At 38.2% G+C, this 26,366-nt stretch overlaps 3 protein-coding genes and 1 long non-coding RNA gene across 6 annotated transcripts in view; 3 read left to right on the forward strand and 1 right to left on the reverse strand.

The window, feature by feature from the left end:
* On the forward strand, positions 1 to 16,015 carry LOC110837091 (small ribosomal subunit protein mS39). 2 transcript variants are annotated; one of them, XM_022078911.2, is made up of 12 exons: positions 1 to 249; positions 1,297 to 1,417; positions 1,537 to 1,734; positions 3,316 to 3,445; positions 5,011 to 5,152; positions 7,045 to 7,276; positions 8,301 to 8,502; positions 9,637 to 9,856; positions 11,726 to 11,834; positions 12,485 to 12,723; positions 13,886 to 14,072; positions 14,832 to 16,015. In XM_022078911.2, exons 1-12 carry the CDS (start codon positions 221 to 223, stop codon positions 15,012 to 15,014), a joined length of 1,992 nt encoding a protein of 663 aa, XP_021934603.2. In that variant the 5' UTR covers positions 1 to 220; the 3' UTR covers positions 15,015 to 16,015. The 2 variants fall into 2 exon arrangements, with proteins under 2 accessions (XP_021934603.2, XP_087206072.1); XM_087349946.1 differs by lacking the exon at positions 1,297 to 1,417 and having other exon boundaries at positions 20 to 72.
* On the reverse strand, positions 10,744 to 17,510 carry LOC147873786 (uncharacterized). Its single transcript, XR_015535405.1, has 2 exons — positions 17,417 to 17,510; positions 10,744 to 11,560 (listed from the first exon to the last, which is right to left on the reverse strand). It is a non-coding gene; the product is annotated as an uncharacterized LOC147873786 (long non-coding RNA).
* The window catches only part of ABCB7 (ATP binding cassette subfamily B member 7), a 23,668-nt gene continuing 14,678 nt past the window's right edge, over positions 17,377 to 26,366 (forward strand). The window contains exons 1-3 of one of the 2 annotated variants that reach the window (XM_087349945.1): positions 17,377 to 17,569; positions 24,729 to 24,986; positions 25,754 to 25,964. In XM_087349945.1, the coding sequence (XP_087206071.1) occupies positions 24,900 to 24,986; positions 25,754 to 25,964 (298 nt within the window). In that variant the 5' untranslated portion in view covers positions 17,377 to 17,569; positions 24,729 to 24,899. The other variant, XM_087349944.1, reaches the window with a different exon arrangement.
* LOC147873787 (SET domain-containing protein 4) lies at positions 17,681 to 22,127 on the forward strand. The gene is made up of 2 exons (XM_087349960.1): positions 17,681 to 17,807; positions 18,264 to 22,127. The coding sequence occupies exon 2, from the start codon at positions 18,282 to 18,284 to the stop codon at positions 19,578 to 19,580; it is 1,299 nt and encodes a 432-aa protein (XP_087206086.1). The 5' UTR covers positions 17,681 to 17,807; positions 18,264 to 18,281; the 3' UTR covers positions 19,581 to 22,127.

Raw genomic sequence — 26,366 nt, forward strand, 5'->3', positions numbered from 1 at the left:
GTGGTGTAGTTCAACTGTGCTCATTCCGTGGTAGTACTTTCTTGAATTATCTGTGCTTGGTAGTTATGTATGGTACGTATTTATTTACAGGAGGTTGACCTGAGAGAAATATGGATTTAGTATTGCAGAATTAAAATTGTTGTGATACTTATGACTATGAGTAATTATATTATTGCATAACACCAAGCATTAAGTACAGAAATACCGTGCAGCCTGCAACATGAATCCGACTATACATCTAGCATTAAGGTAAGGTTTAGTTTGGCAGTGCCGGCACATTTAGGACGTTATCCAAAACGTTCTGGAAAGACCTGTTTTGCTCCGTATGAGTAGAGTAGAGTTTATTTACATTCCATAGATCCTTCTTAGGATTCAACCAAAGGATGTAGAACATGGCATTTCATACAATATACTTAAACTTCAGAACTTTCAACACAAGTACAAGAACGTATTTCACATATCAATGAACATAAACTTCAGATTCTGCAGTACAAGTATGATAATATACATAACCTCAGAATTTTAAATTTTAAATAGAAATAGAAAACTTGCTTTACATATACACTATAGATATACATAAAGCTTAAAAATTTTCAGCAGAGATGAAATCATCTACAGAATAGAATGAGTGAGTGAAGAGGTAATCTTTCAATGCAGGCTTGAATACCTTTAAATCATAATTTAGACTTTTAATTGTTGGTGGAAGATTATTAAATAACTTGATACCTGTATAGTACACTCCTTTTTGATTTTTAGTGAGTTAGCATTTGGCACATAGAGATCATGTTTACGTCTTGTATTTAAATTATGTACATCTGTATTTCTTTTAAATTTATCCAAGATTTCTACCACAAATGATAGCAAGCAGAGTATAAATTCACTTGCAAGTGGAAGAATATTAAATTTACAAAATAATTTTCTACAAAAAACCCTGCTTTTGACACCTGCCATTATTCTAATTATTTTCTTTTGCATGTAAAAAACTTTATTACAGTCTGTTGAATTTCCACAAAAGATTAATCCATATGACACTACAGAGTGGAAGTAAGCAAAGTAAACTAGCTTTAAAGTATCTATTGTCATGAGTGGTACGACTGTTATAGGCCAGATAAATTTTGGTATTGTGCCTGAGTGCAGGGTAGCCAGCACATTTCACCATACCATACTGCTCTCCTAATCTATCCTATTGACATCATATACACGCTTGCCCAGATCCTACATTTTGAAAGAGAATTGATTGAATTATACTACAGAACATTTAAATGAACAGGCTTCATTTTCTCTGTCTTCCATTAGGTCTCAGAACAGAAGACAGCTGAATATTACTTTAGGTATTATTAAACAATACTCTTCAGCCAAAGGCCAGGAAGTAATTATACCAAAAAAAATCCATAGAGGCCCAACAGATATACTGAAGGTAAGTATCGGTCTGTTAGTTTTTAGGAAATGATATATGACAAACTGAACTTTTTGTGTACCCCTGCTCATTTCATTTTTCTGTTCACACTTTAATTCAGTTTTTATGTTCTTATAAAGGCATTGGCCAGCACAGTTCAGCCTGATCTGACAGCCGCACATTATAAATATCACGATGATCCTTATTTAATACCCGTGTCTAATGTTCAGAAGAGGTCATTTGCCTTGTCAAAAGAATCTGGACGGAAAGCAGCTCAGTGGATCCGAGCACAGAACTCAGAACTTTTTCAGCACAAAGTTTCATATCCTCCAGTACAGGTAATTTGTTGTATTTTGTCTTTTTATATATATATATATATATATATATATATATATATATATATATATATATATATATATATATATACTCGCGCACGTTTGCAGGAAAACTATGTGAAAATAAAAGTTGGTTTAATAGCATGTTGTCTAATCTTAATTAAGTTAGTATCCTTGTACACTTGCATTTAAGTGACTTTAGAATATCCATAATGTTGCTGCCTCCTTTTATTATTCAGTGAGAGGACTTTCTGTTTATGGAATTAATAAAATAATGTCAGCTTACAGATCTTGCTTAAGTATGATGACCACTGAAAAGAATCCTGCTTAAGAAGTTTGCATTGTTCATGATAATTTGAAATCCTGTGTTGAAGATGGCGATTCTTATTAATCAGACCAAATTTGATTTTCATTTAAATTGTTAAAATACGAAGTAACCTCATTTCCTACTCTTCGGCAATAGACAAGAGATTTTTAAAATAGAAAGATGATGGACTATGAAACCCTTATTTTTGATTTTATGTTTGGGTGCTGTCGTCATGTAGATCTGGGATCTACTGCTGATATTTAAGAAAATCATGCTACCTCTATCACACTACGGAAGTGAGGAGTGATGAGAATTTGCTGGTGAAAGTGTAAAATCAATTATGAAGCACTTGTGAATTAATACTGCCACGGTGGTCTAGCGGTTAGAACGCTGGCCTTGTAATCCTGGAGTCTCGGGTTCGATTCCCGGCGGTGCCTGAATTTATAACTTGTGTTGGGCAAGGCCGTGGTCTAGGCAACACGGAGTTTTCCTCCGTGGCATCCCAACAATTACTCCATTCACACACAGAAGAAGGCAATGGCAAACCACTTCTGGATCATCTGCCAAGAACGTATATGAACAGGTCCCAGTCCGAGAAGAGAAAAGGATGGAAGGATCCTGTTCATATGGACCTGTCGTCAGACAGAACACTCAATAATAATAAGATGAGGTGGTCTAGCGGTTAGAACGCTGGCCTTGTAATCCTGGGGGTCTCGGTTTCGATTCCCGGCGGTGCCCGAATTTATAACTTGTGTTGGGCAAGGCCGTGGTCTAGGCAACACGGAGTTTTCCTCCGTGGCATCCCAACAATTACTCCATTCACACACAGAAGAAGGCAATGGCAAACCACTTCTGGATCATCTGCCAAGAACGTATATGAACAGGTCCCAGTCTGAGAAAAGGATGGAAGGATCCTGTTCATATGGACCTGTCCTCAGACAGAACACTACAAATAAATAAATAAATAAATATCTACAACATATATAAATTAAAACTCCTGACAATTTAAAATATGTCTGTGGTGAATCTACGTGTGGGGAAGGAAGTGTCTGGGCCTGTTTTGGGCTAGGACCAGACGGACTCTGGAAAATCACAAAATCCCTTCATCAGTTTACCTGGTGCTTTGGCTGATGTCAGCTGAGCACCTCGCTGGTACAAAACAGAAGGCGTAACCACTATTATGCTGTATTTACAGATCTTGTATTTAGCAGTTATACGCATTGTTTCAAGATTGTTATTATAATCTTCTATATGTGATAGATTTGATTTTATTTCAGGTATTTTATCCACGACCTGTGTATGATGAGAACAGTGAGGTAGATGAAGAGGTTCTGAAGAAAGTTATCGATGATGTGTTGGTATCAGATGCTATTGCAGTTTACCAGTTATTACAGAATAAAGGACAGAGTAAGTGACGCAAAAGAACTGAAATAATGCTAGACGAGATTTTGTGAGAGGGCTACAAAATATAGGTGGCAGTTTGCTGTGACATGAAATAACTTGATTGCAGCATTTACATTTTTTTGGTGGGGAGGTGTCTAAGGAAAGATGGTGCTGTGATATCCTGTCATGTGCTTGGGCCCCTAATATCAGTAACTGGACTTTGTCATCAGTTGATATTGTAGTTATTTTAAAAGAGGTCAGCGTTTCAAATGTTGGATCTTCCTTTGTCTTCAGGTTTCACCAAGAAGTGGCACCTGTTCTGTTGATTTCAGTAGATTGAACTACTTGTTACCTGTGGGCACTGAGTACTGAATTTACTGACTTAAATTCACCAACTATGCAAATATATCTGTGAGGGATGATGTACGAGGGGCGTATACAAATGATTTAGACTAACCTGGATTATGTGATCCTTGATGGTGGTGGCTCCCAGGTTATACTTCGGCCTGTTCCACATATTCTCCCTGGAGGTCGATGCACCATTACCATCTCTCTGGCAATTTCCGTATTGCCTCACGAAACCATTGTTTGGGGGTGTCTCGTACCCACTCCCTGACAGCATCATGTGAGGCGTCACTGTCGGGGAATCTGTGACCACGCAATATACTTTCAAGTACATTCTCTTAAATTTCAACAGAACTCCTTCAGTTCAGTTTTTTCCACCAGGCTCCTTGTGGTCTATAAGGATCTTAATACTGTGGGTACTTTCCTCCAAGGAAGTCTCTTTTGCTGCGTAAAGACTTCCTCGGTGCGGTCCGTGGCTGCACCTGATTTCACCCACCCACTCGTCTTGGAACTACGCGCATCATACATCATAAATACTCTCCAAATGGGATTTTATTATAACCTTAACATGGGTAGCAGACCATGTAGGTATTGGTGGGAATGAGGTTGCAGATCCTGCTGCCAGTGATGCCACAATTCAAGGCACTCTGGTACGTGATGTCTTCTGCCTGTACTTTAAGAATTTCATTCATCGTTACATCTTGACCAAATGGCAACAGGACTGGGACTACACCCAAGGCAACAAGCTGCAAGATGTGTTTCTTGTGGCACTACCATGGAGGTCTTCTTATCACTGTCTGCTCTGAAGAGGTTGTGATGTCTTACATGAGAGTTTGCTACACCCATCTTACACTCAGCCATCTTTCGTCTGAATTTAACCCCATTTGGGCTCCTTTTAATGTATTATATAACTTATTGTCAGATGCATTTTGCCTGCTGTATATCACCAGGCCCCAGAGGCTCTACCTGCCCAGCACCATCAGCAATGTTTTACGTGATGACCCTGATATTTTAATGTGAGATTTAACCTTACAAGCCGTTGATTTCTTGCACATTTTATAACTGTTTTACATGAACATTTTTATCACACTTTGACTCTGTATATTAATTAGGAGACAGGCACAAATTTCGACAGCACCTGAGCTGCTTTTGAACATGCTGATGCTACTGCTAATACTGTTGCCATAATTTCTGTTAATTACAGTTCAAGTGAAATTAAACAGAGATGATGTTTTTGTTACCAGGTATATCTGAGTCAACAAAGCAGTCATTTCTAGAGTTATTGTGTTTCTATAACTGTGAAGATACACTGCCAGAAGACTTAATTGAAGAGCGTTGGTTCAGACATGGTGGCTCGCATAAAGATAAACAGCGGAAGACTTGGAAGTAAGGAGACTCCACATGTTTACTTTCGTGTTACAGTATGTAGTTTGAAAGTCTGTCAGACACCCTGAAGTAACTGTCTGAAAGAGCTCACTCTGCTGAGGCTGTGGTAGGCTTAGCATAGCAACTGCGGGTATTAAAATTGTTTTAAGCACTCGAATGTCTTTGTCGTAAGTTGATAATTATAATTCCCTGTGAGAGCAATCTTGTGCGATTATACAAAAGTTGAGTGACACTAATATAGATAATTATAACTCTGTAGGATTTGAGGTTTTCGCAGCTGTGAGTTTGAAGATTGCTGGGTTATGTTCATCGCCCTGATGACGGATTCAGTATGGCCTCTGAAACGGTGGAAATCTCCCAGACTACACAGCGCAATAACCCAGAAGACAGCAATCTTAATTATAACCCTGTTTTTGACACACTATATTATAATCCCACTAGATAGTAGCATTCCCTTTCCTCTCCCCTCCCCTTCACTGCAGTAGACCCTCAAGGTACCCTGGTACTTGGTTTGTACAGTTTAGATTTTAAAACTGCCCTTCACCTGTGTATCTTGGCCATGTGGCTACAGGACTGGGACCACACACACAGAGCAGCAAGATTCGAGGCTAGTGACATTCCTCCTATGAAGGTCTTGTTGCTCTCTCTGCTTGAACAAGGTTGTGGTGAATTGCCGGAGGTTTGGCCACACCCATCTCACACTCAGCAATCTTCTGTCTGCCAATCCACCCCATGTGTGTGCGCCCCTTATCATGTAGAACTTAGTGTCAGACAGATCCTGCTAGATTTCCCGAGGTACGGCATCGGATGCCAGAGGTTTTACCTGCCAAGCACCGGCTGCAATATGCTGGGTGACAACCCCGATATGTTAGCATGAGTTTTAACCTTGTTGACATCTGGCTTTATTGACTTCTGTTTGAATATTTTATCGTACAATGTCAGTGTGTATTAACTACTAGATAGGCACAAGGAGCCGGAGCAGATGATGCATCTCTCCACCCACTACTGCTGTTGTGTGATGGAAGTGGAGTGCATTATATATGCCTTCATAACCCCAACAGCAAGTTGCTGTAATACGAGGCGCGTCCACAAAGTAAGTTTCCCACTCGTCCCACAGCTAGCAAACCTTATATTGCGCGAAGCGACTGTGCGTACGTGATAGAGCAATGACGTAGCATGGCGCATGCACTAACGGCACCTCCCGCGTTCTCACAGTAGCATCGTTGCAGCTGTTGAAGATGGAGGTTCTTATTCCAGCTCCCGCCGACTGTGAAGTGCGGTCAGTGATAACGCTAGGCCGCACACGGCTCGACGGACAGCAAGTCTCCTGCAGGAGTTCAGCTGGGAGGTGTTTAATCATTCACCCTACAGCCCGGACCTCGCTCCCAGTGATTTCCATCTTTTCCTACACCTCAAGAAATTCCTGTCCGGTCAGCGTCAGCGTTTTGAGAATGACAGAGAGGCGGAGATGGTTGTCACACAGTGGTTCCAATCCCAGGCGGCAGACTTCTACGACACAGGTATTCAAAAGTTGGTCCCACGGTATGACAAATGTCTCAATTCCGGTGGCGAATATGTTGAAAAATAGCTGGACACTTGCTGTATCTGTTGCAATAAATATTTCCATGAAATTGTGTTTTGTTTCTGTAAACGGCCCCAGGGAAACTTACTTTGTGGACGAGCCTCGTAATATGTTGTACATCTGTATTTTGTTTGCAAAGTTGTGGAAAAGAAATGCTTTGCCATTTACTTTTGGCTTCCAGATGAATGCTGGGAGTGATTAATCTTAAAATTGGCTACTGTTTTTTCTAAGTGTTATCACCACGAAATGACCATTCTTTGTAGCAATGGAGGGAAATAAGGCACGTAATGGATGCGCTTTGTTGCTCAAGGGATAATGGCTTGGCTGAGAATGTGTTCCGTTCATTGGACCATCCAGGGTCACCTGCATACTGCACATTGCTGCAGGGAATGACACGTTTCTTCCAAGTTGATCGAGCATGGCGGTTGTACCAAGAAACGCAAGAAAGAGGAATTTTGCTAACCAGGGATGCATTTAATTCACTCATTCGTGTTGCCTGCTACTTACATGAGGGAAATGAGCACAGATGGCAACTCATTCAGGTAAATAGATCTTATTATTACAATTGTGTTCCATTCGTTTCTTTAAAATCTTATTTTACTTAGCAAAGCTTTCATATCTGCGTAAGTTACATGCTGTCAAATGACAGGATGATCGTGAATTTTTAATTGGAAAAGGTGTGGCTGTCGCCTGTTTTAAGCTTGAGGGTCAGCCTTAAAGAGGTCTCTTGATGGGTGTGAACAACGTGATCATCAAGAAGCTGGATGAATTGTACTGGCTCACAGAAGAAGCAGGCCAGGAAGCAGAAAGTTGTGCTGCACATCCGAATGCTATCTGAGCTCAGAAACGTGAATTTGAGAAGGCATTCTACTGAGGCAGATCTAATCACCTTCAGATGCCTCACTGTCATAACACAGAGAACTGTTCAGCAGTCAGAATGTCGCCATTAGACGTATATTTAAATATAGGTTATAAGTCTAAAAAAGTAGCCTGATGATTAACGTGGTGGTGATGAAATCTCTTATGGTGCCATTTACCATTTTAGTAGGTTTGCCATTATATTAATATTATGGAGGAGCCGGAGTCAGAGGTTTTAGTACCGACTCTACAGCCCTGTTAAGTCTTTCCTTTAAAGGATATGAAACTACATATGGCTTTATGGCATATATTTTTAACTTTCAGTTTGATGGTGATAACTAATAAACCATTGGAGCTAGGCATATGAATTTTTGTATGGAGGTAGGTAATAAGTATTAATGAAAATTATATATGAAACATTGTCTTTATGTGTTAAGAATTTCAAAAATGGCAGCATTGTGACCACGAGGTTTTATGCAACAATTTTAACATTTGGGAAGTCTGTGCTGTCAGAAATGTGGAAAGAAATGGATCATTAATTGCACAGTTAATACTTTCCAGTTTGTGGTTGCGTTACTACAAAATTTTAAACATTTGAATGAATGTTCTTCTTCAAACTTCTTTTTAATTAATGTGTTTGTAGATTGTGGGTCTGTATTAATATTCTTTCATTACTGTGTTCATTTGATTATGTTCTTTTCTGTGCAGGAACTGTTGACTGCCATGTCAAAACAAAATATAACACCAGATACTGAAACACTGAATGCTGTGTTGGAAGCAGTTAGTAGCATGGGGCCGCAGAAAAATGTGAAGACTTACGCACTCAGAGCATTATCTGAGTTCAAACATGTTGGTGTGCAGCCATCATTAGCAAGTTTTTACTTCGTGCTTATTACATTTTGCAAAGAGAGTGAGTAATGCCAACACACAGAATTATTTTGTTCTTATGTGATATGTAGCCTGCCACGGTGGTCTAGTGGTCAGAACACTAGCCTTGTAAGCCTGGGGTCCCGGGTTCAATTCCCGGTGGTGCTCAAATTTATAACTTGTGTTGGGCAAGGCCGTGGTCTAGGCATCACAGAGTTTTCCTCCGGGGGCTTCCCCGGTTTCTCCGTGGCATCCCAACAATTACTCCACTCACACATAGAAGAAGGCAATGGCAAACCACTTCTGATCATCTCTGCCAAGAATGTATATATGTATGAGCAGGTCCCTGACAACCTGAAGAGGTTGGAAGGATCCTGTTCATAATATATGGACCTGTCGTCAGACAGAACACTACAAATAAAAAAAAAATGATATGTACATTCAGTCTGTCAGTATGTATGTATATATGCACCAACAAGGAGAGTTCATTAGACTTTTATTGGGAATTTTGACAAAAATGGTATCACTGGAAAGTATATGAAAAATAGACTCTTGTTTCACCCTTTTGTTCATTGTGCCTTAGTTAATAAAATGTGTGCTTTGGTTTGTGTAGGATATAAGATGACTTACCTGCTAACCCAGATTATGTCAAAATATGGGGTTCTCATGCGCATATAATTTGACAATATTTACAATGGAAATTTGCACACAAAAAAGAGGATTAAGGAAAATTTCACTCATTGTGTTATAAATTAAAGATTGAAAGTTTAATTTCCTATACTGGAAAGTCGAATGAGAACTTTAAATATCTGGTTGAGATTTCAGGTTCTCACGATAAGTACTTCTCACCCTGACGATGGAGCCAGTAAGCATCTCTGAAAAAAGCAGTAATCTTCTACCAGACTTCACGTCACACAAGACGTCATTTAAAAATCTTGGTTTTCGTATGCCATATATTTCCATGTTTGCTGCCATTGTAATAGACGTCACCAAGTTGTGTGCTTCAAGGTCACATCAAAATTGTATAACGTCATAGCAAAGCTAGCAGTGCTGTACTGTTGACTTGGTGTTACATAGTAGTGGGCCTTGGAGGGCTGTTGACTTCTTCTGTGGCCTTCATGAAGCATATAGTTTGGTGACAGCTACTCTAATAACGAAAATTAAATGTTATTTTTAGGAGGACCTGTTAGTTCGATCTTGGTAGACATAATGGATGCAATTGAAGGTCAGACATTCAACATACAGAATCCCAAGGACACATTCTTCTTTGTAACGGCTATGGATATATGCAGGAACCACCTCCAGGATATTAATTTGGCACATCGTGTCGACAAGTTACTCCACGTGGGTAACAACTATGATCTTATTGGTGATTCATTCAAAGAGTCCATCTACTAGTAAGTGTCTTCATATTCAGAATGGTTATCGTATTAAGGCTGTATGATTCTGACTAGAATAATTATGGATAAACTCAGAAAATGGTAGCACGTTTTATGAGAATTAAGATATTTGGAGGATGAAGCTGACACCTAATACTTATTACACAAAATGCATAGCGAGAACAAATAATGGGCTGGTCATGTCCGTTCATCCGCCTGCGCAGTAGATTCAGTTTGAGAACCAGTGGACAGATTTGGATAAAATTTGATTTCTGCATGACCTCAAAATCATACTTATGAATGTCCTATAAGCAGGGATAATAAAATTATGGATGAGGAAATTTGTGAGGTAGACTTTGAAGTACTGCAATCTGATGGCCAAAGTGGGAACAATAGAAAAATTTGGATTTAATGCCTCTAAATGCACACTACAAAGAATGCACGAGGATATTATGAGTATTAAAGTGTATATTCTGTGCTTGTTAATACTGATCAAGAGTAAAAAAGTAAAAGTTTGTCCCACTATACGCCATGTAGGCGCTTGGGGGGGAGAGGAGGTATAGCTCCTCTCTTCTTTGACCTCGGCACTAGATGGGGGTGAGTGGTCAGCATCACGCCCCGGTCGGCTTTACCCCCGGGAAAGGATCCTGGTACCCATTGTAGAGGAGGCTGGGTGGGCCCCAGAGCCGGTCTGGACGCAGAGGCTAGAGGAAAAATCCTCTGCCCCCGTCGGGGATCGAACCCCGGCCGTCCAGCCATGTTTAATTGTATTGGTGTGTTTGTGTGTGGATGGGTGTAGGAATGTGCATATGTATGCACTTACACGTTAAAATTTCAACAAAGTTACGAAGACTGACAATTTTTTTCACAGTAATGAAATTTCATTATAATGAAAGGCAGTAGAATATCTTATTGACATAAGATTTATTGTTTTATGAGTACAAAGATCAGTGCATTTTTGTCAACTAAGTGACATGCATTTTGCATGTTCATAATGATATCTTTTATTTATTATTTAGTGTTCTGTCTGACGACAGGTCCATATGAACAGGATCCTTCCATCCTTTTCTCTTCTCGGACTGGGACCTGTTCATATACGTTCTTGGCAGATGATCCAGAAGTGGTTTGCCATTGCCTTCTTCTGTGTGTGAATGGAGTAATTGTTGGGATGCCACGGAGGAAAACTCCGTGTTGCCTAGACCACGGCCTTGCCCAACACAAGTTATAAATTCGGGCACCGCCGGGAATCGAACCCGAGACCCCAGGATTACAAGGCCAGCGTTCAAACCGCTAGACCACCGTGGCGGTAATGATATCTACAGAGCATAAAACCAATCTTTCATCCTACTATTACATTATAAATTAAAATGATCAATCTAACATCTACATGATTATGTGGATTGTCCTTTATTCCCTATTGACCGTGCATGAAGGCTTATCTGAAGCCCAGCAGTGGCATACTGGTAAAGCGCATAAGCCTGAAGTTAAAATGCAGCCGGCAGCACCGTATTATAGGGTTTTAAATCATATATTCCCACACAATAAAGGTTATTGCGTGTTGTTTATTCAGGCTTACATGCATGAAGTATTTCAGTACTGCTTATGGGCGTGACGCTATTAGAGGACACCCAAGAGCCAGATTTTCATTTGCCATTTTGAATCACATCACCCACAGAAAGCTGGAACCACTTGTCACTTTGCTCACTGTCTGATGTGCCACTTCTGCAATCAGATATTTAAAATACCATTTGATTAAAAAGTCAACAGATACAGAAACTGTATGATGAATGAGGTGCTTAAGAAATCTAAAAATGTTGTAAGTCCCATGTGTTTTTCAAGTCTTGAATGTTTACTGTTATGCTGTAAGCGTGTATTTGTCTGTTGCAGTCGTCATTATTTTGTGCTTCTCTGCAATATGGAACCACTTGAAGTATTCATGGAATACTACAATAAGCTTGTCCCACACATTTACATCCCAGAACCAGCAGTAATGGAGGTAATATGATATTCTTTGTTATCAACTGTTGTGGCTAGTGTGTCGTAACCACTTACCTCCGTCCCTTCACGTTAGGGCACAGGAACAACTTTCTTTACTTTTACAATGTGGTTGCAGAGTCATTGTGCTGGTACTAATTTGAATTTCGTCATAAAGATTGATTTTGTTGTAAGATTTGTAATAAGATGGTAAAGTTGCGTCATATTGTGATATAATAAGTATATATTAAATTTTGTCCGTCTAATCACAATAATTCTTATTAAATATTAAAATATTACATCGAGTGTGTTATTAAAAATGGAATAAAAATCTGAAAAAGAACATCGTTTGACATCTGGTAAAAATCTGATAAAAATGTACGCTAGCATAATGTATGAAAATTGTATTTGAATTATTTATCGTTTTGAAGCTTTATATAATTATATACACCTGAGGATGGTTCTTTTAGGAACTGAAACATGTCGTGAAACATGAAAAATTATGGTCTAATGTAAATCGAATATTTCGATAAAGAACATCATTTAATATTCTAAATGTTAATTATTGTAATATTTTAATATTTAATAAGAATTATTGCGATTAGACGGACAAAAAAAAAAGATTTGTAATGTTGTTCGTGTATGTTTCAATCATATACTGTTTGTGTACAGGAGGTAATAAAAACTGTTGATATGAATGGAGCTGCTGAGTATTTCCCAAAGCTTTGGTCAGATATGGTCATTTTTGACCACACGGAACGAGCAAATAATGTTGGTGCCCTTTTGGGTGGGATGGTGAGGAATGAACCTCAGCCATCAAGTGACCTCTCAGATAAGTTTACACAAATTGCATGGAATGCCTGGGAAAAGCTGGAAGTCAATGCAAATGAAGAGAAGTACAGACAATTCAGGTGATGATTACATATTGCTATACCACACGAAGTTTCCTGGCAATAAATGTTGACTCTACAAAAATTAAAATTTATTGAAGTGATAAAAGACATGGAAATTGTGTATCATGTTGTAAGTCTGTTTATTTAGTTTATTCTTTTATATTAGTTTATCAACTATTATGGTTAGTAACTTTAAATAGATCAGAGCCATTTCTCTTTGAATTTATCATTCATACCATATATAATTTTAAACTACGAGGCGCGTCCTCAAAGTAAGTTTCCCACTCGTCCCACAGCTAGCAAACCTTATATTGCGCGAAGCGACTGTGCGTACGTGATAGAGCAATGACGTAGCATGGCGCATGCACTAACGGCACCTCCCACGTTCTCACAGTAGCATCGTTGCAGCTGTTGAAGATGGAGGTTCTTATTCCAGCTCCCGCCGACTGTGAAGTGCGGTCAGTGATAACGCTAGGCCGCACACGGCTCGACGGACAGCAAGTCTCCTGCAGGAGTTCAGCTGGGAGGTGTTTAATCATTCACCCTACAGCCCGGACCTCGCTCCCAGTGATTTCCATCTTTTCCTACACCTCAAGAAATTCCTGTCCGCTCAGCGTCAGCGTTTTGAGAATGACAGAGAGGCAGAGATGGTTGTCACACAGTGGTTCCAATCCCAGGCGGCAGACTTCTACGACACAGGTATTCAAAAGTTGGTCCCACGGTATGACAAATGTCTCAATTCCGGTGGCGAATATGTTGAAAAATAGCTGGACACTTGCTGTATCTGTTGCAATAAATATTTCCATGAAATTGTGTTTTGTTTCTGTAAATGGCCCCAGGGAAACTTACTTTTGGGACGCGCCTCGTACATAACATCAATATTGTAGGATTGTAGTGGTATTGTCTTTGTCGTTTATCTTTGGTTCTTAAATAACAGTGGCCAGGCAGGAGGGAGGCTAGTAGGACATACCGTCTTAATCTTTCATGACAGTAATCAAATTGTTATTCGTGTTCTTTGACAGTACTGACTAGCATTTTTTACTTGATAACATTTCTGGGCGTATCAACAGTAATTAACAATAAATCACACTACAGTTGCAATTGCAAAATCTGATTGTCGGTACAGAGATTCTGAGCATGGATTAAGGTATTGCAATTTAATTCCATTTTTCCATTGCAGATGGACTGGCCAGATGCTTGGAGATATAATGCTGTTGTCTTTGCGTGGCGGAAAATTCAGTCAGGCACTTGACGTTCTCAACAAGTTGGAGAAAGACCAAAATAGCATAGTTGGTGTTCCCAGCATTGAAGCTCTGCAACTTTTCACGGATGTGTGCATATCTCAAAATAAAGCAGACGAAGCAATTGTGAGTTTCACATTATCACAGTACTAATTGTTCATTGTACTGCATTTTGGGGAGTCGTAGATTAGGAAGTCTTGTGCTGTTCTTCCAGCTGTTGCCCTGTTCTATGGACTGGATATTCTTGAAATATCTAGTTACTGCAACTAATAGCCAAGTAAACAGTAACTCTATCAGCAGAATATCTGCTGCTTCAATCATGGAGTAATTAGTGGTGACATGATTTTTAAGTATCAGTTAACCTGATCACTGACATCAATACATCACTCATCACTACTCTGTAGTTTTCAGCGGTACATTTTAATATTATCTGACCACTGTCTGGTTTTTCCCATAAAATTTAGATAATTTATTGACCACCCGAGCAAATATTACTTTCTCGAAGAGGATTCTTTGTCACACCATAGGTCTGTTATGCTGTAGTAATTTCTTTGTACGGTAATCCATAATTTTTTTTCCATTTAAATTATTTTGGTTCCCATGTTCCAGTTCATTCTTCTAGCTTTCCATATTTATTTTAGGATTGATTAGCTATAGCTGAGGGATGCAATTAATTCCATTTTTGTATTAAATGATGCAGTTGCTTCTTTTTCGTTTTTTCCAAGACGTGTCCACTTTTAAGTGTGTTGACAACCAGGTTTCTCCATCTGTCCATAATCCCACAACAATTACAATTTCATCCACATTTTTCTTGCCCATTTACTAGGTTAGGCAAACAGGACATAAGGAGAAAGCAAGAAGAAATCTCATCGTTTTGTGTTTCAGAAATGCATCCGGTACACTGCAGATGCTGGATTTTCAGAAACTGGGATGCTTGCTCAGCAGCTGAGTGGTAGTATTGAGTTAAATACAGAACAATTGACAAGACTCACCAGCATAGTGGGACAAGATGTAATACAATCCCCCAATATCACATCAGTGGCAGAGAGTGAAAATAATAATCAATAGTAATTCAATTATTGGGCGTGGTTCACGTCTTAATTTAGTGCAGCAATCATTTTACAATTTAAAGACAACTGCAAGCATTGTGCAATATAATTCTATGCAGAGACCTGTTAGATTAACAAATCCATGGAGCAGATTATCAGCTGCTCAAGAAATTCTCTGCCTTTTATGGCACTCAAAGGTCCGTTTCCATGTTCACAAGGGCCCACCATTGGTCTGTCGTAAGACAGATGAATCCAGTCTCCATCCTCACACCCTGTTACTTTAAGATCAATATTAATATTATCCTCTCATCTACACTTAGGTCTTCAGATCTATTGTAAAAAATCTGCATTTAGTACCAGGATGAATTAATTTTATTTTCTGTGTCAACCATCAACATTATGGTCAGAAATATATATGTTTGTTTCTGAAGATTTTGTGACAATTTCTGCATTAGTAAATATTTGAAATTACCAATAAAATGGTTTAGGTTCTTCTGAGGTAAGAACAATTGGGGAAAAAAAGAACATTTATGGTAAGTGGATTCAGAAGGTTAAGTTAGACGAGAGTAGAAATTGCAACCCACATTAGTGGGTGAAGATGTATATACTCTGTGCAACAAAAATCAAGAACCTAAAATGTTTCCTGTGATTTCTGTTCATTGGCATTTTAATTTAAAAGTTCTTTGTTCAAATAGTGATGATGCGCTTTTTTCCGAAAACAAACAATAACTGAATGCATCAGAATCAAAATAAAACTCGTCAGTATTTCTTATAAAATGGAATACCATTCTTTAAGTGCAGACCCAAGTACTTGTGTGATAACAATATCATTTCACAGATTATTTGTGACTTGTACCATTTTTATAACTACAGTAGTATTCTGTTGGTAGAGTCTTGAACTAATGTTAACTGGAAACCACAAAAACTACTGCTCCGACAAATACCACCAGTGCAAGAGATTTGTTTTTATTTTTGACAGCTCTAGGTAATAGATATTTGAAATAAATAACCTAAAAATTATGAATCAAATTTTATCTGTATCATGAAAGGAAAGCTAGAAGATGTGCCAAGTATGAAGAACAGAGTCATCGCCAACGAAGTATGTTCCTTACTACTGGATTACACCGCTTACCACGTATCTGAAACTGTCAATGGACTGCAAAATATTTCTAACAGCTATCCTGGTCAAAGACTTTTGTCAGATTCCTTGCATCATTAGCTGCTAATGGGAGAGCCAAAGTTCTACACAAAACAAAGTATTTTTACCAGATGAGCATAACAAATTTAAAGAAATTTTACAAGAACATGTTATTTCAGTCCAATGGTAAGTCTGCATGTGATATGACTGCTGCCTTGTCTTTTTAACTTATAAGAGATTGATTGTTACCCTCTGATTCAGTTATGGTTTTACGCTATTGCAATGGAACCTGCTCTGACTTCCTGGCCAAAATATAAGGTGTCAAAACTCCACTGTTTCTTTGTAATGCACAATTCCACATTCTTCACTGTTACTTCATAACACTTGTAAAAGGATGCACCTTTAGGTTGTCTATGACAGCTCTGTTGGTAGCAAGTTTGTTTGTGGTATGGGCATCTAAGGTTCACTTCTCAATAAGTTTTTCAATCACCATGTTTATAATGTATAATCTGAAGCTTTTATGGTAACTAAGTATAATGAATTGGCACAGCTGGTAGTTAATAGTTGTTTGTTTGCTTATTTTATATAGTAAAGAATGTGTAAAATAAAACAGTATTACAAAGAAGCAGTGGAGTATTGACTTATAATTTTTGTAACCTTCTACCAGACTACAAGGCCTGACATCCCACTCGGACTCAAGGCCATGAAAAACAAATCCTACAGTGTGCAGTCTGGTTGCACTGTCGACTTCCCTACAGACTCATAAACCATTTTTATACGATACGTAGAAGTGGCAAAATTTCATGTGACTGAAAACACGAACACGCATTTTTTTTTAATTATGATTTTTATATTTTGACTTCCCCCCCATTCAATGTTTGCCTCCCCTTATTTTACAGCTCTTGGAGACAAAGCTATGCGCCTAGCGGTTTGTAGCTATAGATTTTAGTAATGTTTTTGTTGCATACAGTATAGCAATTTCTGAAAACAAAAAGCCCTTAAAAAGTAGGCTGTTGTCAAATCTTAATATGCCTGTAATCCCTCAGCCTCAATAAAGGTTCTCGTTCTGAATAACAGGATTTCTTTCTCACACCGGTGTATGCTGGTAATTTACTTCAGTTATCTGTGCAAGAAAACATAGCTCTTGACACCGACAATAGTAAATTGCTGCTTTTGTCATCGGTGCACTCATCGCCCTGGCCACAAGGACCTCTGAAAAGTTAGTATACTTCTACCAGACTACACGGTATTACAACCCAAAAAACAGTCATCTTCACACTCGCCTCAAATTCAACCATGGTATTAGTACTTCATGAATCTACCCGCAACGTTTTGAAAACTTGAAGATAATTCCTATTATAATTGACCAAATTCCTGGACTCTTTGCAATCGAAAAGTAATGAAGGATAGGTCGACTGTGGACACAGATATGCTAGGTAATTAATCTATGTATTTTGGTTAGTTTGGGTGAGTATGGCTGCCGTAGTATTGAGGTGGAGGGGTATGTTGGCCTTCCATTCAAACTGTTGGAAATCAAGAACTAACAATAATAATAATTTAGTTATACGTTGTGATTTTCAGTGTAGGAAAAATGTTTGCTTTAAGTTGTTAAGGAATTTTTCAAAGGACAGTAAAGAGCAGTTAACCGACGTGAAAATATTGTCAAATTTAAGGGTAAGTTGCGTTATGTGAAATAAAGTACATGAGAAAACAATTTTATACGAGTGTCAGAAGTATTTTGCATTACATGGTACAGTGAATTAACCAAAACGTAGCCTTGTTACGTTTCGTGTGTTAAGGTACAGTTCTTTTACGAAGGAGTTCTGGAGAGAAAGATTGAAAATTGTTTTTATCTTTTTCTTAAAGAACAGGATAAAAGTAGTAAGATAACCCATCTGATCTGTGTGTATGTATGTTAGTATTTTGCCTCTTTTATAATTTAACATCAGAATTGCTTGTCCAGACCAGGAATTGATTTCTGTAGACTATGTTGCATGCAAGTGGCAAACCAAAATTGTGGAGCTCTGCATCTTGTTCATTCCTCCCTGTTAGCCTGTGATGAGGATTACTGATTATTCTTTAGTATAGCTTTTGCAGGTGTGTGACATTAGTGACATTTGAGTATTTCAGGCGGTACCTTAAGTTGAAATGGGTAGGACATATAGAAGAAGGAAAGGAAAGGCGTTGAGAAAGCTCTCTCTAAACCTTCAGTCATCTCCATGTTTAATTAATTTAATGCAGTGGATGAAGAAACATGGCTGGTCACAAACTTGCTCATTACGTCCTGTGGAATTTTATGATACAGGTCGTGGTTTAATGGCGGAAACAAGTATCCCTAGAAACCAAGTGATAGTGAGCATACCACTGGAACTGCTTATAACACTTTCTGTAGTAGAAAGATCTGGTATTGGTTGGCTTTTTAGCAAGGCTAATACAGTACCTCTACTTGCTCAACAAGTACTTGCGGCTTTTCTGGTGTGGGAGAAGCATTTAGGACAACGCTCAGTGTGGGAACCTTATTTGAACAGTGTACCTTTGGAATATTCAATGCCATTGTTTTGCTCAAATGAAGAACTTGAGTTACTGCCATCTGTTTTATTAAAACCTATTTTAAGTCACAGAAATAAAGTGATGGACACTTTTAGTGATTTGAGAAGAATTTTAAATATGCAGTGTTGGCATTGTAGTGAATCATTAAGCAGTATAATCCAATGTGATCAATATTGGTGGGCATGGTGTGCTGTGAACACTCGCTGCATATATTTGGATGAGAAAGTGCTTAGCCATAGTCTGAAAATCCAAGATAATAGCTGCTTAGCCTTGGCACCATATCTGGATATGTTTAATCATTCAAATGATGTGGATGTGAAAGTTGGACTTAGTTCAGATAAAAACAGTTATGAAATACAAACTTTGGTACCCTTTGCCAAAAATACACAAGTGTTCATTCACTATGGTGATCATTCAAATCTTAAACTATATACGGAATATGGTTTTATCATTCCTCAGAATCCATATGATTATATACCATTGACGTTTGAAGAGGTAGTGAATTCTGTAAAAGATACTTATCCTGTAGAATTTAAATGTTCAACTACAAAACTGAATTTTCTGAAAGGTCACAACCTAACAGAGAACTTGTCATGTAACTATGAGGGTCTGTCTTTTAATGTGAAAGCCTTGATTTATATGTTTATGACAAGTGAATCAAGAAAAGATGTCTTAGCTTTAAAGATATATTCTTTTAATTTTACTTCTGAGGAGAGTATGCATATTTGTAAAGTAGGAAAACACTTAATCAAACAGAAATATTTAGAATTTGAAAGTGTATTGAAAATAATGGAGCAGAAAATAAGTAACGGTTGTTCTAGAAGCTTTGAAGTTGCTAGTGACTTGGTATTAGCGTATGTGAATTTGTTGAAAAGGGCTGAAATCTCAGTAATGTAAATAGCATTGCCACACCAAAAAACTGGTTTTCTGGAGTAGATGTTAATTACAATAATGGGTTTGGTTTGGAATAACATTAGTTAAATACATTTATTTCATATATACAGATATAGCCTTTAATATTATTTAGTAAATCATCAGTATTTTTTTAACTAAGGAAATAAGAGTCTGAGATTTGAGGTTTTCATGGCAGTGAAGACTTTGACCATGGTCTTCTGGGTTGTAATTCTGTGTGGTCCTGTAGGTGGTAACGAGCATTTCAGAGAAATGTATCACCTCCAGCTTCTCGTTAAAGTGAGCTGATTGCATAGGAGGGAGGGAGGTCAGTGGAATTGGGAAGACAAGGAAGAAAGATGAAAGGACAGATAAAGTAGCTGAGAGGTCATGAAAAGTGCAGCTCCTCCAGAGGCCCTAATAATGGCCAACTTCTGTTAGGAACAGTATGTCAGGATAAAACGATGAGGGCGGTCTTTGGCCATAAAGTTGAGAATGGTGGGAGAAGAATGGTCGATGGCAGTCAGAGGGGGAAATTGAATCAGTGATCATTCAAAAAGAATATGAGGACTCAGTGGGGATGAAGGTTGACAGAGAAGACCCTAAAGAGTATTTGTCCATGCTTCTGGATTTCTTAGGCAGAATCCTGGTGTCCTACAGCTGGATGTGGTGGTGCAGCTTTGTTGTGTTTCGTGTGGTTGACTCAGCAGGCTGATTGAGGTAGATGTGCTGATAGTGCTGTGTGACCCTGACCTCAGTTGAACATCTGTTTTGTACATTGTATACTATCTAACTCTTGCAGGGAATGCTATATCAGCCTTGGGTACTCTTATTGGCAGGCAGCCAACTATCTTAATATTGTGCCAGGACAACACCCTGCAAATGCAATTTAAAGTAGTGCTGAAACTGAGTAAGAAGTGACCATAGTTAGATCCTTTTTACATGATTGTGTGACTCTCTTAGGTGGTTACAGAATCCAGAGAATCTACCAGTTGCTATAGTAATTTTAATCAGTATTGTGGAGAAATTCCAGTTCATGGTGGAGACTGGGCTACATATAGATAGCTTTGGCTGTCTGTACCAGGTTGAAGGACACAGACCACATGGCATCACAACCCAGAAGGGCACAGTTAACAATGAAATAACAAACGAGCCTTCAATTTAACAAGCTGTGTCTTCAAAGGGACTTGGTTGATTGTTACCTTCCAATTTGGCTCTGGTTTTGTGGTATGGCCAAAATATTAGATATAGACACTCCTCTGTTTCTCTGTAATACACAGTTCAATTTTCCACTTTCTTCACCGTTACTTTCAAAGACTGGTGGAAGAATCTTTGATTGCCATCATAATTTACTTGGTAGTGTGTACGCCTATGGTCTGGGTGACCTGGGTTCAGTATTCATGTAGACTTATTTTTTTAATCGCCAGGTCTTTGATGGCCGTGGAGGCCGTAAAATGTAATTTGTTTTTTGAATTTCATGTCAAGACCATCAGGCAGCTTGTTGTATCTTTATTATCTTCATTTCTGTGCTTGAGGTTGCTCTTAACAAAGAGGAATTTTCCAATCTTGAACACACAGACTTTGTTGCCACAGAAAAATGAATAAAAACTACAACCACATTTGTGTAAGTGTTAGAAAGCCAGTGTTGTAATTATTTATGATTATAGGACATTGAAAGTATGCAAGTTGTGTTAATTTTTTAAGACTGTAAAACTGCAATGTTGTGGCTCTCATTTTGTCAAATAACTAATGAACTATTGGGGCTATGAATGTGAAATTTTATGTGGAGACTGTCTTCTGAGTTGTAGCAGCGTGTAGTCTGGTAGAAATTTACCTTGTAGCTACAACCCAGAAGACAGCCATATTCAGTCTCACTGCCGTGAAAACCTCAAATCCTAGTTGATGTGGAGGTAGGTCATAAACATTCATACTGCCTCTCTGAGCAGAGAATTAGCTTAACCTTGCAGCTGTGACATACTGAATGCTGCCCTAAGAAAGCTGCTCCTTTCTAAAAATGTTCCCTTTGTTGGCGTAATCTTTAAAGTAGCTAATAGATTCAACAATACTTCTGGAGCCTTGACATGCAGGTGTCCCAAAGAGATGTATACCCGCAACCATTACATACATCGGTATTCATCTCTTTGGGACATTCTGTATGTAATGGTATTGCCTTTTCTTGTAAATATCCAATAATCTTAACTACATCTGCTGGCAAGATAATAATATACATTTATATTTAATTGTTGCTCTGTGCTTCTTGCGACATGAATTTCAGACTGAAAAATAATATGCGTTGAGAGAAATGTGCTGTTTTAGATTGTATATCATCTGACCACAGAGATTTCCAATTCAGTTTGTAGTAAAGGACTAGCGGATGTAGAAATGGTTACATGCATTTTACGCTACTCACATGTACATTTTTATGGTAATTTCTTGCAGTAAGATATGAAACTGTCAGGAAGGAGAAAGGAACTTTGTTAGTGAATCTGAATTGTTAGGTGTTGGTTTTCTGAGCTTCGTGGCATGTTGCTAAAAATAAAGATGTTAAATATTTGTACTGTGTTGTTATTTGGTTTGATTGCAGAAAAAACTTTATACTGTACAAAGATCTTATAATATTGAATCCTGGAATGAAGGGAAGAACACGGTTGTTAGCAACCAAGTCTGAGAATTTGATATGGTAGTTACCGCTGTGCTTTTTAGATTTATATGTTATGTGCTGTTACTTTAAAATGCTATTAATGTCATTGTAACAAGCTATATGACTCTTCTGTCTGCTTGTTTAGGAGGTACATAATTTGTGTCCCAGTCAGGTTACTGTCTATCCTAACTAACACATTTTTTGTGGTTTTCCTCAGCCTCTGCAGACAAATATCAGGATACATTTTGCCTTAATACTTGTCCTCCCATATCTGAGATCTCAACATAATAGTCCCTGAAGATGGCACCTCGTCATATTAATGTTGGAGGCAGCAAGCACTTCTGAAATGTTGGTTAACTTTTGCCAGACTACACAGTGTTGCAACCCAGAAGACATCATCTTCGTACTTGCGACCATGAGAACCTGGAACTTTATTATAAAAGTAATTTTTGTACAGTGATACCCATTCTGGATTGTAGCGCCATGAAGTGTGGTAGAAGTTGACCAGTGTTTCAGAGGTCCTTGCTGCCTCTATCATGTCATTGGTCCTTATGATTGAGGCAGCGAGGACCTCTGAAATGTTGGTAAACTTCTACCAGACTACATAGTGCTATACGTCAGAAGACAGCCGTCTTCATACTCACCGCTGTGAAAACCTCATATCCTACATATTGATTTATTTTTGTACCTGGTCTGGTTATTAGAGACCATAACCAGATTTCTGTGCAGAAGAAACTTATATCCACTGATAGTAAGCCATTAGTAATTCCACAGCAGTAAATATTAGAATAATGGTGAATGGGTATATGTATTTAAAGATTTTCATATTGCTGTTTCATTATGAATGCAATTTAAGGGCACTTCAGGAACTTTTCCAGTCAGTGTGAATATATATGTATCTATTAATAATAGAAAAGCAGTATGCAGTTTATTGCAAGCAGCTAGCAAGCCTAACCTGAAGCAAACCATCTTATGGATGAATGACAGTAGCTTAGCCATATGCCTCACTAATTCCACGGAGCAGAATTCGTCTTGATAAACTGATAGTCACTCAGCTGTTCACCTGAATTTACAAGATCCTGCCATGGATGTTATCCTCCCCTCTACATCTTCATGTGGTCCCTTCCCTTCAGTCTCTGTAAATATTATTAGCTGATTATTTTACTTTATTTTATATTCAAATCTGGTAATATTTTCAGTTGCTTGTTCTGCAATGTACAAAATCAATATCCTGTTCTATATAACTCTTTGTGAGTAGCTGATAGTCCCTCGGCTAGTCAGGAAATTTCCCACTTTATGTGGAACCCAAACGTTTGTTGTCATGTTTACAAGAATCCACCAGCAGCTTCTATCCTGAACCAGAACATCAGTCCAGTCTGCACTTTCCCAACATTTGTGTGTCATGTATGCTGCTTGCCTATCCCAGCCATCCTTGATTTTATCAGCCTTTTCATGTTTGAAGAAGTGTACCATTTATGGAGCTCATTTCTATACAGTTTTCTTCAGCATCTTATATCCTCATCCCTCTTAGTTTGTAGTATTCCCATCAGCACTGTTCTCAAACACTGTTTTCTGTTAGAGAGAGAAAGTGTGCAAGAACCACACCCATAAAAAAGTTCAAGTGGTTGAAGTGATGTTTGAGGATTGAAAATTGTGACATTATCACTGCACACGAACAAAATTGTACAAGATGGTCTTACAAGTTTTTGTGTCTGTTATGTTGATTTTGTTGATTGAAGGTAATTAAAAGTGTGATGTTGGGATGACATCAAGTAACATAACATGAAAACAAATGTCAAGGAAGTTGGTAAATTGTTTTGAGAGTTGAAAGGTGGGGACAAATGCAGCATTCGTGTCTCATAAGTTTATACTTTTCTTCCTTAAAGAAAGAAAGTATACTAAAAATAGGCATGAAAGTGATAACATGCATTTGTGCTCATGTAATGTTTAACACCGTAATAACGCTCAAAATGAACGAAACAGTGTGTTCTGAAAGGATACATTTGATGATAATCTTGAAGTCCAAACAGGTGTGTGTTTATGAAATGTTTATAAAATAGTCCTGATGACAGTGGTAGGGTGTTGTAGGAGATAAAAACAACAATTTTGTTATGGCAGTTCTCAGAAGAAGATGGACAATGCCATTATAAACATTTACATTTGTTGATTGCAACAGATTACAAGTATTTGTTTTAAATTCCTTACACACTGATGTGATCCATCATTCACCTCATTTTCACTACAAGTGACTTGTAATACATTAATTGTTAGTGTAATTTCAGTTCTGGTATTAGAACATTTGCTGCTACCATTTCAATAGCACAATTTTTATTTCCATAGTTTGTGAGACATACTGCGCTGATAATTTATTCAGATTCTCATGTGGTGAAGGTTGGTCTCGGTGAAAATCGCTTCATGTATACAATTTTTATAGGTAACAGCGATAATGTTAATGTAGTGTTTGATTCTTTTGTTCCATTTTCAACATTTTGGATGTTTTCCTCTTGTTACAGGGTACCAGCAATACAGGTCATGTCCTTGACCAGAAGCAGAATCAGACAAAGAGTGGATGTTATCTAATTTCAGGCTCTCCTGACATTGGTAACGTTGTCAGCAATTTTGTTCCTGCAAAGATACCGCCAGGACAATCTGTGAGAAAATGTTTCCACCCAGGAGCGTTATCAATGGCCAGAGAAGCATTGCCTCTAAGTGGTGAGCCTGTCACCAGCAAGGATATGCTCAAGGGGATGTTGACTTATATTTGGCCAAAGGTTTGTTTATATATATATATATCCAGTTTAACAATGTTTGTACATTTTTCTGGTACCCAAGGTTACATTTGATATCTCACATTTTACACATTTCACGTTTTCATGGCTGGAATTTAATATACAACTTTGGCACTTGGAAATAAGTCACATAGAATGTTGAAGGTTTTTTATTTTACCAAACATTACAGTTGACATCTTCAGGGTGTATAATGTTCAAGGGTTATAATGTGTATTAATGACTTGTGAGGCACATTTTAAGGTATTATCCTGGCATAAGCCATGTATGACTGAGGAAAACCGTAGAATACATAAGCCTTTATAGCTACGTAATATCCCATGAAGATTCAAACAACATACTGTGCATAACCATATGCCTACCACATGTTCCCAGTATGGTTCTATGGCTTAACTAACTTTATGATGCAGAGTCCTTAAGAAGCTAATAGTGACTCATCTAGTCTAATTAACTGGAGAATTCTTATCGTGTTTATGAGAGCCTGCCTCTGTACCCTGCTGTAGGGCATATGAAGATGGATACTAGTGTTTTTTTAAACTTTGAAAACTTCAACATTCTTTTTGATTAGTTTTAAAGATGAAATCATTCATCATAGTTTGAGTCCATAAGTCATGAAAGGAAAAGTAACTAATCAGATTAATGAATGTCAGATGTGTACTCCACAAGTGGATGAAGTGATAATTCAGTCATTTGTAAAGTGCAATATGACACACTAGAGTTCATTTTTATGTTGATTTTAAATATTGTATAGGATGATGCAGCTATACGCAAACGTGTATGTGTGGCGGTCGGTCTGCTGGTTGGAGCCAAGGTATTAAACGTGGCTGTCCCGTTCACTTTCAAGTATGCGCTGGATCATCTGAACCAGGCGTTACCACCTACAGCCACTGGTGAAGCTTATCTGAACATGTCATCTGCACCTGACACAGTTGCAACTGTTGCGATAACTATGCTTATTGGCTGTAAGTGTGTCTGTTAACAGACAAAGTTTTTTACACAGCGTTTATCGATGCTGATGTGAAGTAGTAACAGTGTTGGCTAATTACACAGAATCTTCATAAAATATTTATATAGTATGTAAGACTTGAGGTTCTCACAGCGGTGAGTATGAATATATCCGTCTTCTGGGTTATTGCGCTGTGTAGTCTGGTCGATGTTAACCAACATTTCAGAGGTCATACTGCCTCCGTCATCAGGGCGATGAATATTCATCGCCCTGATGACGGAGGCAGTATGACCTCTAAAACGTTGGTTAACATCGACCAGACTACACAGCGCAACAACCCAGAAGACAGAAATCTTTATACTCATCGCCCTGATGACGGAGGCAGTATGACCTCTGAAACGTTGGTTAACATCGACCA

Source organism: Zootermopsis nevadensis, unplaced genomic scaffold (genome assembly GCF_977971745.1).
Source record: "Zootermopsis nevadensis isolate Lab colony 2312 unplaced genomic scaffold, Znev_1.0 Znev_ptg000016l, whole genome shotgun sequence".
NCBI classification, from domain to species: Eukaryota; Metazoa; Arthropoda; class Insecta; order Blattodea; family Termopsidae; genus Zootermopsis; species Zootermopsis nevadensis.

Excerpts from the sequence above, each read along its gene's own strand:
- LOC110837091 (XM_022078911.2), top strand. The coding sequence starts at position 221 with ATGAATCCGACTATACATCTAGCATTAAG. Across the intron at positions 7,277-8,300 it reads ACAGATGGCAACTCATTCAG|GAACTGTTGACTGCCATGTC; the intron begins GTAAATAGATCT and ends TTTTCTGTGCAG. Across the intron at positions 8,503-9,636 it reads TATTACATTTTGCAAAGAGA|GAGGACCTGTTAGTTCGATC; the intron begins GTGAGTAATGCC and ends TGTTATTTTTAG.
- LOC147873787 (XM_087349960.1), top strand. The coding sequence starts at position 18,282 with ATGGGTAGGACATATAGAAGAAGGAAAGGAAAGGCGTTGAGAAAGCTC.